The sequence below is a fragment of the Scylla paramamosain genome, chromosome 36, assembly GCF_035594125.1.
Source record: "Scylla paramamosain isolate STU-SP2022 chromosome 36, ASM3559412v1, whole genome shotgun sequence".
NCBI classification, from domain to species: Eukaryota; Metazoa; Arthropoda; class Malacostraca; order Decapoda; family Portunidae; genus Scylla; species Scylla paramamosain.
The window spans coordinates 5665175-5676519 of record NC_087186.1 but is presented as its reverse complement, the minus strand read 5'-3'; the positions used below and the strand labels follow the sequence as shown (position 1 = coordinate 5676519).

General features: G+C 39.6%; 2 protein-coding genes across 7 annotated transcripts; one reads left to right on the top strand and one right to left on the bottom strand.

The window, feature by feature from the left end:
• Positions 1-593: 593 nt before the first annotated feature.
• Positions 594-5315, bottom strand: LOC135090782 (axonemal dynein light intermediate polypeptide 1-like). 2 transcript variants are annotated; one of them, XM_063987852.1, is made up of 9 exons: positions 5278-5315; positions 4412-4557; positions 4161-4224; positions 3788-3906; positions 3098-3230; positions 2401-2458; positions 1778-1970; positions 1546-1638; positions 594-904 (listed from the first exon to the last, which is right to left on the bottom strand). In XM_063987852.1, the coding sequence occupies exons 2-9, from the start codon at positions 4517-4519 to the stop codon at positions 866-868; spliced, it is 807 nt and encodes a 268-aa protein (XP_063843922.1). In that variant the 5' UTR covers positions 4520-4557; positions 5278-5315; the 3' UTR covers positions 594-865. The 2 variants fall into 2 exon arrangements, with proteins under 2 accessions (XP_063843922.1, XP_063843925.1); XM_063987855.1 differs by having other exon boundaries at positions 5190-5311.
• A 467-nt stretch (positions 5316-5782) lies between these two features.
• LOC135090864 (renalase-like) lies at positions 5783-10904 on the top strand. 5 transcript variants are annotated; one of them, XM_063987993.1, is made up of 9 exons: positions 5783-5929; positions 6549-6669; positions 6942-7047; positions 7311-7469; positions 7971-8122; positions 8652-8834; positions 9259-9428; positions 9609-9745; positions 10812-10904. In XM_063987993.1, exons 2-9 carry the CDS (start codon positions 6555-6557, stop codon positions 10816-10818), a joined length of 1029 nt encoding a protein of 342 aa, XP_063844063.1. In that variant the 5' UTR covers positions 5783-5929; positions 6549-6554; the 3' UTR covers positions 10819-10904. The 5 variants fall into 5 exon arrangements, with proteins under 5 accessions (XP_063844063.1, XP_063844062.1, XP_063844058.1 ...); XM_063987992.1 differs by lacking the exon at positions 10812-10904 and having other exon boundaries at positions 9265-9428; positions 9609-10779; XM_063987988.1 differs by lacking the exon at positions 10812-10904 and having other exon boundaries at positions 9609-10779.
• The last annotated feature ends 441 nt before the right edge of the window (positions 10905-11345 follow it).

Below are 11345 nucleotides of genomic sequence, written 5' to 3'. Positions count from 1 at the left end.
CAACTGCATAGGAACACAATCATTTGCTTTTGATGACAGGTACAGTATCTATTGAGAGAGAGAGAGAGAGAGAGAATTAACCCACAACTAATTTTATTACTTTTACTGGAAGAGAAAGGGAAGATCTATTGGGTTTTGTTATTATTGTTGTTATTATTATTATTATTATTATTATTATTATTATTATTATTATTATTATTATTATTATTATCACCACCACCCATCTCTCTCTCTCTCTCTCTCTCTCTCTCTCTCTCTCTCTCTCTCTCTCTCCCTCCTCCAGTCCTTCTAACACATCCATCAAATCTATGACAATTTTTTTTTCAGCTTTTCACCCATTGGTAGAAATCCTCCAATTTCTTCGTTCCTTCCACCCCTCCACTTTCATTCAGCTGCCCACCCACCTCTCCTCTGCCGAGGCGGAGGCAAGGGAGGAGGAAAGTGAGGAAAAGTAGGAAGGAATGAGAATATGACATGAAAGGAAGGTTAGACAGTATGTGTGTGTGTGTGATAGTAGTAGTAGTGATAGCGATCAAGTGTATGAAGAACAAGTAGTAGTAGTAGTAGTAGTAGTAGTAGTAGTAGTAGGGAGGTTAATTTTTTTACTATTTTATTGACAAAACGTGTTACACAAAATATACAAGTACAATCATCGCCACAGGACACAAAGGACACGGTAAGAATTTCTTAACACAACGCATGGAGCACATCATCATATTGTCCAGTGTTCATGTTACTTATCACAACCGGCACCTCAAACCCTTAGTAGTTTCAATGACCTGTTCATGACTGACAATTTAATCATTATGTACAACAAGCACTATACTAAAATTATGCTCACAGGCAAACAGAAAAAAAAAACACGTTATGGGTTCCTGCTCGCCAGGAGGGTTTCAATCAGGACCTGTTAATGGAGAATAAACATAATATTAATTTCATTATTAATCAGTGGACAATTCTCCCATCAGTTTAATAGTTACCAATCTAATAGAGCCACCGCCCTTTGTTTGAACCATTAGTCAGCAAACTGTCATCACAATACTTCACTCATCACCCAACTATCCTCTCTTTTGACAATTACCTGTAAACTATCACTTCACCAATCTAACAGTTACTCAGCTAACTACCATCTATCAATCTAGTCACCATTCAGCTAATTCAGTAATCATATTCCCCATTAACAACATCTAAACAAGCTGAACGGTCCTTGGTTGCAGTGCGCTGGTTAGATATTCGGCAACGTTGTGTGAATCTGCACCTATCATCTTTACAGACATTTATTAACCTTTTCTTTTCTCCCTCGGCGTATCTCATCCAATCAAGGGAAAATCAGGGAAAAAAACGTAGAGAGAGAGAGAGAGAGAGAGAGAGAGAGTGTGTGTGTGTGTGTGTGTCATCATTTATTCTATATTAACTTGATATCCATGAGCCACCTGTTCTATTTTAATCTATTACTTAACACTACCGCAGCAAAGTGCTTAATACAAACCCACATCAGTAACCAACACATCTCAGGGGAATGTGTGGCCAGCCTGAGCCACGCACCTGGTACTGCTTCTCCGATCTTTCCAGGCACTCCAGCTCCTCAGAGAACAACGCCACCTGAACCTCGCGCCGCTCCTCCCACCGACGACCCACCTGAGATACAGAAAAGAACCAGTGCGAAGGGACACGTCAGGGAGCTGGTACAGAGGCCACATTCCCGACCAACAACTCACCTCCTAATCAAGGGCTTAGGAAAGTACTGAGTGACATTTGGAAAAGACACGCCACTCACCTGTCTCTTCCATGCCTCCAGCCTCCTGACCTCCGCCTGCAGCCCAGCCACCTCCTCCTCCAGGGCCCGCAGCTCCCCCTCCAGTTCCCACTTGCCTGCCTCGGCTTGCGTGGCTTTGGACGAGCCGAAGTGGGAGGCGCTGATGAAGAGTGACAGGAAGGCCGCCATGGTCATGCTGGCTTCGTCCCTCACTCTGCCACACACACACACACACACACACACACACAGAATTAGTAATGGTTATACTTATTAACCTCCTAAATGACTGGCTGACTGATTGACAAACTGACTTATTGAGTGACTTATTGAGTGACTGATTATCTTACATATTGACTTACTGACTGACTGGCTGATTCATTTATTTAATTACTGGAAGGCTGACTGACTTATTCCCATATATATTGACTGACTGGCTGGCTGAGCGACTGACTGACTGATTCTTACACATATTGACTTACTGCCTGACTGACTGACTGACTTACGAACGTGCTCATCTAATTATTTAAGACATAAAGCAACTACAAATGTTTGATAACGAAAATCTGTTTATAAACCCACCAACGTCTCTCTCTCTCTCTCTCTCTCTCTCTCTCTCTCTCTCTCTCTCTCTCTCTCTCTCTCACCTGGACAGCAAAAGACCTCGTTCCGGGCAGTCGAGAGTCACCTGACGAATGAGCTCATCTGAAAAAGAAAAAAAAAAGGAGGTAAAAGTGAAAATTGAGACGCAAAACAGAGAGAGAGAGAGAGAGTCACTTGTTAATGAAGACTTACTTACGGATAAAAACATGTGAACTTAAAACATATCTTGTTATCTTAGTATGATGTTAACATTATTATTATTGTTATTATTATTATCATTATTACCGAAAAAAAAACATAAGCTTAAAAAGGGGCCAGCCTAAAAAGAATTCAAACTGTACCGAGTTAACTAGTATGCACTTGTAAATTTAGGTTATGAGTAAGTGTTTCAGAAGTTTCAAATACTTCAAATCTTTATTACTGCTAATATTATCATCACCACCACAGAGAGAGAGAGAGAGAGAGAGAGAGAGAGAGAGAATTATTGTTCACTGGAGTTATTTACGGATGAATCTTCTTTCCTTATTACATTTACACTTATTACTACTACTACTACTACTACTGCTACTACTACTACTACTACTATCATTATCATTGTTATCATTATTCTATTACCTACAATAACCACCACCACCACTACCACTACTAGACCTACTACTACTACAACTTACTACATACTATCATTAGTGTCGCCATGATCATCACCAGCTCGTTAGAACACAAATGCATAGTGATCGTTACCAAAACACTGGCGGTAGAGGGACCTCCTGATGGCGCAAATCCCCCTGGGCCGCGCCTGCTGCTCTTTGATCTTCAGGTCCAGTTGCTCCCACAACTGAATCACGCCTGTCCTCGTCGGCGGCTCGCGGGACACCTAGCGGGGAGAAGGAATATCAGAGAGAGAGAGAGAGAGAGATGTATTTAGAGACGTTATTCTCTCTCACCGCGACTATTGTCAAACGCCACAGAAATTATTAGGTTCTCAAGACTGTTTCTCTTCTTAATAATGCTGAAATATTATCAATGCGTCACTAGAAGAGTAAAAACATCTTTAAAACACATAGAGACAGACTGAACGTGAAGGCCATTATTCAGTAAAGCTTTAATTGCTCTCATCACGACAACTTTCAAAGACCACAGAGATAATTAACCGGGTTCTCAAAACTGTTTATTCTTTTAAAAATATAGAAATCTTGTTAATCCGTTACTAGAACCGTAAAAGCACCCTTGAAACCCGTATAATTTCAAATAGACCAGATCCTTTTGAAAGTAATGGAGGTGCTGCACAGAGGAGTTTCAGAATATGGTACGAAGTATGAGAGGGAACGAACGAAAGACCCATGAATGGTACGAAGAAAACGAGGGTGCAGTGTACGAAAGTGTAGGAAGGATGCCAAGAGAGAGAGAGAGAGAGAGAGAGAGTTAGCTCACCCTCTGGATCCATCTTACAGTCCCCATCTCGTCCTCTTCTTCCCAAACACTCGGGGGAATTAAAACGTCGATTATTTTCTCTCCTCGTTCCCTCTCTGTTTCCTCTTCTTCTTCATCCTCTGAGAGAGAGAGAGAGAGAGAGAGAGAGAGAGAGAGCTATTACGAGTTGCCAAATGTAATATACCATTAGTTTTAATGACAGGCATTTTACAAAGAAGTGATTACAGTTTACAAAGACAGAATACTCGCAGCTGAACAATTAAAAATCATAGACATTTCTGTTATCTACGTGCCATAAATGTTACTGAAATTATTACCACTGCCCTGTCTTGTCAACACACACACACACACACACACACACACACACACGTACCTTCCTCTCCATCAAGATCTAGAGCTGCTGTAATTATTTGAAGATCATCCTCCGTTTCCTCCACCTATAATGATGATAATAATAATAATGATAATAATAATAATAACAATAATAATAATAAGAAGAAGAAGAAAAAGAAGAAGGGGAAGAAGAAGAAGAATGATAATAATAATAAGATGAAGAAGAAAAGCAACAACAATAATAGTCGTGCATCACCAGCAGGAAAAGTATAATTAAGAGTGTATCATTACGTCTTGAGGCTCCGCGGACTCCAGGGTACCGTCGTCAGCCACCCTGAGCGGCTCCTCAAGCTGCAGCAACCCGTCATCACTCATGCCGCCCTGCTCCGCCCCACTCATCTTGTCGCCGCCACGCTGATGATGCCCGCTTGTACCACCTTCAAAGAGAGAGAGAGAGAGAGAGAGAGAGAGAGAGAGAGAGAGAGAGTTATGGCGCTGCATCCTAACCTTAGTGAACTATATCCATTGGTCCTGTATATGTTAATCCAATCTTTCGTGTGTGTGTGTGTGTGTGTGTGTGTGTGTGTGTGTAAGTGCATTAGCTTTAACAAGGATCTCTGGCTTAATGAATCTAAATGTTACGTGTATACCCATGTTATTAATTTATTTACTTATGTATCTATTTGTTAATACTATCTGTCTGTCTGTCTGTCTGTCTGTGTATGTCACCATCTAGAATAAGAGGAGGAGAAAAAATAAATACCGGGGCGAGGAACAATTGATTTGTGAGGAGTCCAACTACATAGACTCCGGTAAAAGTCTGCGGGAAATGCTATTCATGTTTCATTATGTCTACGGGATTGCTTACCGCATTTCACAACATTGTAAGACACTGAGAAAGATACATCCTGTGCTCCTCGGATGTTTTCTACTTAACTAAGTCGATATATGAACACTAGGTGGTAAAACAGACTTGAAAATTAAATACACCACGTTAGGAACCCAAAACATTCACAAGAATCAAGGTAATAATAGTGCAATAATGAACGGCAGTACTCTGCCCTAATACCTAAGTTTGTATTCCATAAGATGTGTTGAGCTATGTGTCTGATATGCAATGGGACATGTTGATATGTGCTAAATTATATTATGCGTACAGCAGCGTCCCCGTGGCGGCGTCCTCGTTGCCTTGGAGACAGAGTTAAGTTTTCACAACAGGGATACAAATAATTTATTTTAATAAAGTAGAAAAATGTTTATTGCTGTTTGATATATGGAAAAGGAAAGAATATTTTTTTTATATATCATGTTTCATACTTTATTGATCCCACGGGAGTGGTGAACAGAAAAATATAAATATGGTGGGATCATAATACGGTTACTTGATATTAATTTTAGAGTTCCATATATAAAGATTAATTTTGCAATTCGTCATGTTTAATTTAGTGTACACTGAGTCGTTTGCAGTTCCTTGTATTTATCTTCAATACTCATATTTGATTGAGATAGGAAGAAAATATAGATTAAGAAAATAATAGAATGAGAAAATTAACATTGAAACATTGAAAGTTTATAACCTATATGTGAAAATTTGTAAGGAAAGTTATATATGAAAAATAAATTAAATAAAGAAAATAAAAAAGGGATAAGAAGCAAGGACAAGAGAATAAGCGACGTAAAGCTGCCACCGGGGATACAAGAGGAGGAGGAGGAAGAGCATCAGCTGAGGGAGCGAGGTGCGTGTGTTATGAAACACAGCACACTGGCTTAGATTAATTTGATTATCCGGCACCAGACACATAGTGCAGAGTGAGTACCTAGACAGACGTGTGTGCACATTATCTGGTATATGTAACACTCCGGTAAATACTATGACTCATAGCTTGCTCCGTGTCGTTTCCTCATCTGTCGTCCGTGAGAAAATTGCGTCAGTAATCGGTATTCAAGATCGTCATGGCCGGTTGTTACATCATAGCAAGTGCAGGAAATTTGTCACACCAGGACACGAATCATTGAGTTTTTAAACACTGCATTAGAGTTGTCAGTAGTGGGCGTTCACCTCGAGGACGAAACCGTTTTTTTTTTTCTTTTCTTTTTCTTTTTAAGCCACGTATGGCATTATACCAGCGTGACCCAATACTCTTAATTCTGAGGTAACTGTTCAGAACCAAAGCTTCCTTTTACTTTTTTTTTTCTTTCTTTTTAAGGAGCTGCTGTTGTAATTCTTTAGTAATTGAAAACAAATTATACTATCATTACAGTATGCCAACTTCTGTACTGTACTATTAAGGTGCTCACATATTTACTTATTATATATTTTTTTATTATTATTTTTATTGGTTTTAATAAATTTTATTTATTTTATTTGTTTATTCTATTTTTCAGTCACTATTTCTCAAGAGCCCTGTGTTGTCCTTTTCTCTCCTAGGCAGACATGACCCGAGTGCTGTTGGTGGGTGGCGGCCTGACCAGTGCCCTGACCAGTGCCTTGCTGCGGCGGGAGCTGCCACACGCTGAGCTGGTCCTCTGGGACAAGGCACAGGGGGCAGGTACAGACCATCGCCCTTCATTGTTTGTAGGGGCATGACCATATTGTTGCCTCAGTATCTCTTATTTTTAAACAATGAAGTCATTTTTAAAGGGCACTGAAATTATTAGTTAGGTTTTCATGGGTGTTTTTGTCATTGGCTTTACAGTCATTTTTAAAACTATTATTAGAATCAATTTATTTTTGATTGAAGTAAAGCCAAGAGACAATTAATGGACTAGTTTAGAAGATCAAATCTATGAAAATATTTTGTACTGTCTCTGCTTCCTCTAGGTGGTCGAATGGCAACAAGCAGAAGTCCACACGACCCAAACTGTGTAGTTGACCTGGGGGCACAGTACATATCAGCCACACCAGAGTATGCTAAACTCCATAAGTCGTAAGTTGTGCTCCAGGACATAACAAGTAATTAGTCTATAAGTCATTAAGTTTGTGTTGATTTGCAGCATTACCCTAAACACTATGTGACCTCAGATGTCTGGCACACTCCATTGCTTCATCCACATTACTTATTTGCAGTATTGGAGGTCCCTCTGTGAAGGTAACACTAAGAGGCTTCTGAACAGAGGAGCAGTTTTGAGTTTCATAAGAGAAATTTAAAAGCATGCCCCATCTTATCTACATCCATGCCCCTCCTGACAGGTATTATGATGAACTGTTGAGTGCCGGGGTGCTGGTGCCTCTGACCAGCCACGTGGAGGGCATGAGGACCAGCGAGGAGGGCACCACACATTACGTCACCCCCAAGGGCACCTCCTCCATCGTCAAGCACTTCATGAGGGAGGCCAATCTTAATCCTAAGTGAGTGGCTTGCTGGAGATTTTACTGTATTATAAAGATGAAGTCAGGACACTGCATATTTATCTTGTTTGATGGATTTGTTATTGTAGGTTATGTTTATAGTTTTCTTTTTGAAGTTGTGTGTTTATTTATGTAAAGAGTTATCACTGTGTGTAAATGCATCTAGTTAAGATTAATATTCTATGTATAAAATATGTTATCACAAATATTCTTTTGGTTGATTGAAGTAAAGAATTCTGTAAATTTTGAATGTTTATTTACATTTTTGTATGAACACAGACAATGATGTGTATCAAGATTCATTGGCCACTTAATCACATAACATACAAAATACAACACATCATAAATATGACAAAAATACTGATTATAAAAAAAGTAAAAATAAGACTCTTAAATATAATAGATAGATAAGCAGAACACCTTATAGAAAGACAGATCAACTAAAAACACAAACCCAAACAAGCCTCCACAACCTCCCAAACCAATGTGTTTCCCCGGCAGGTTCAATCACCATGTCAGCAGCATCAACCTGCAGGATGGGAGGTGGAGCGTCAAGACCCAGTCTGGGGAAGCTGATGTGTTTGACGTGGTGGTGCTGACCATGCCGGTCCCTCAGGTGCTGGGCCTCACTGGCACTATAAAGGAACTCATCGGTGGGTGTGGGAAAGAAATGGGAGGGGAAATGGCAGGAAAAATAAGTCTGTTGGTGATGTGAATAATAGAAATAGCAGGAACATACACCAGATCTATTGGTTTATTATGAACTAACTGCTGAAGCCACTAGTCTTGGGAGAACAGGATAGAATAGAGGCAGCCTTCTCTATGTTCACCTTTCCTCCAGCAGTGTGGTGGAAGAAATGCTTGGCTGTGTGAAGCAGTAAGGAAGTCATTATTGTGGTTCATCAGGTATTCCTATGCAATATCAGTTTTTTTTATCTATACATTTATACACTGAAATAGTTAGTGTATCCTTAAGTTCAATTATTTCACAGGATAAAGGGTTTTCTTTTGGAGTTGTAGATCACACATTTATTAATGGAGTATTGATTTCAAAATTTAATGTTTTTTAAGATATTTGTTTATTTCTATTTGTTAATTTTACAGTGATGTGAATGTCAGGTAGTGAAGAAGAAAGGTGAATTGGTAACAGTTAATGTGCATCAATGAATTTTGATTTTTCAGACAAAGATGAAAAATTGCTTTCTGACTTAAAATCCGTTGAGTACAGCTCCCGCTACGCCCTGGGCCTGTTCTTTGAGGATGGGGCCCAGGTGAGCCTCAGGGACGAGGGGACGGCTGCCCAGTACATCACCAGCAACCCAGTCGCTCGCTTCATTGCCCTCGATAACAAGAAGAGGGCGGCAGGTAGGACCACTTCTTTTGTGGCCTTGAATAAAAAGGTATAGTTACTTAGAGTCTTAAAAAGGAAATAAGGAAGGGAGTGCTTTCAGTACCTGAGAAATTATGAATGAAATAATTGTTGTGTGTCACTCTTTATAGTACAAAAATTCAAATATACAGATAAAAATCATGAAAAATCTACTCAGAAAAAATATTAGAAAATATATTAGATGGGAAAGATTCAAAGTTCATCCAGATTTAGTGTTGTTTTATCTCATGAATAGATATTTAGGAACATTAACTGGTCTATAAGTTTATGCAACTTTAGTGCAGAGATTAAATACATGAAGCACATGAATGCATTGTAGAATCAAAGTGATGAGTGTAGTCAGGTGTTGAGATGTGCGTAGTGCGAGGCAGTGATGTGACGGTTGCATGTTTGGCCAAGACACAGGCAGTCCCTCGGTGGTGCTGCACACGTCGGTGCCCTTCGGCAAGGTGAACGTGGACAAGACGCCAGACCAGGTCAAGCCAGTCCTCCTGGAGTGCATCAAGGACATGTACCCACACTGGCCTGAGCCCAAGGCTGTCAAGTGCCAGAAGTGGAAGTTCTCTCAGGTATGAGGCAGTGATGAGGTAGATGCAGCATCTCAGCTACAGTTTAGGAGAGCATTTGTAGTTTGTTGTTCTGTTCCTCTTACTCCCAGTGTATTGTCTGCTTGACATGTGTTTCTGACCCACAACCACATATGCATTTACTTAAATCAGACCAGTAATCTCAGTCCTTTAAACCAACAGGTGACCTCAGCCTTCCCTGGCCTCCCTGGCAGTGTGACCTTGGCAGATGGGCTGGTGGTGGGTGGCGACGGCTTCACTCACTCCAACATGGACGGCTGCATAGAGTCAGCCAAGGCGGTGGCTGAGGCTGTGGCCCAGTATGTCAACTCTCGGGGTTAGCTTGGTATTGTAGGGGTGGCGGGTGAAGGGGATACCAGGTGTTGCATTCTTTTTGCATTTAGTTTATTCACCTTATTTCAGATGCCACTTCATTGACTGCTTCTCTCTTTCTCTCTCTCTCTCTCTCTCTCTCTCTCTCTCTCTCTCTCTCTCTCTCTCTCTCTCTCTCTCTCTCTCTCTCTCTCTCTCTCTCTCTCTCTCTCTCTCTCTCTCTCTCTCTCTCTCTCTCTCTCTCTCTCTCTCTCTCTCTCTCTCTCTCATCATCATCATCATCATCATCTCATGCTCATTGCCTTCCACCTTGTATAGGCTAACCCTTGGTACAGGTTCAGTCACTGCTGTAGATAATAGAAACTTTCAATATTCCTTATTTTGTTAACTTGTTTCAAGACAACACGCATATCAGTTTTTTTATTGTATTTAGTTACAATAATTTCCTTTTTGTACAATTTTCCTTCTGCCTGGTTAATTCTTAAAGTTCACTTCTTCCTTCATCTCAGGGTTGGTGATAAATATTGTAATGTAGAAAAGAATTAGTTTATTTTAGTAGTCTCAGGTGCAGGGAGTAAATAGTCTTAGTTTATGGGTTTCTATTTAGAATTTGGTAGGATTTTGCTGAATTTATAGTTTACTACTTAAATTATATATATTCTTTATTTTTTCCACTTGTGTGCTAGAGTGGCATCCTTAAGGTGGAAGCCCAAACCAGACACCAGCATGTTTTGTATCCTACTGTAGCAAAAGGTTAATTATTTAAACAATGCCTGTGGTGTGAGAATGTATATTAAAAGTACTGAAAGTGAGAATGAGAGGAGAGAGTGTGCGTAAAGGCAGGAATAACTGTAGACTTCTTTGGTGACCATTCCCTGGGGGGTCTTTAGGTGTAAAGAGGGTCAGAATGTTGTTGGATACATAAAATGTAATGATAGAATTTTCACATTTATAGTTTCAAATTTATTGAGCTTGGATAAGCAACGTACACAGCTTTACTTGAATAAATATGTGGTGACACTGATATCCTTTTTTTCCCTTTTTTCCTTTCAGAAAGTAACTTAAGTTGTAAGTTATGAGGTAGCGAATGATCTGCATAGATGGCTGTATATTATTTGCTAGAAAATAAATTCTGTGATAAAATCATGTTGATCTGTGACTGTACCCTGTGTCTGGCAAGCATCTCACAAGACCTGCAGGCCAAAGAAGGCTGAAACGATGACACATGGAGTGTGAAGCGGTATGTCATGCTTGTAGGAGACTTCCCTGTGAGGCAGCAGGAACATTAAGGGTTTTAGAAGTTAAACTGGTAATATAAAACTTTTAATAAAATGTTTAATTCATTCTTCTTGATTTATGAAATAGTATGGTCTAAGAGTACTATAATTTTGAACTCATAAAATGGATGGGGGTTTATAAATCGCATTATTAATACAATTACACTTTCTTATTTTTTACTTAATTATTTATTTATTATTTATTTATTTGTTTTTATTTTTGCGTGTTTTTGATCTGTTAAACAGTTTGGCACGAACGTGCGAAATTTTTCCGCCAAACTGATAATATAATGTCTCTGTAGAAATAAGA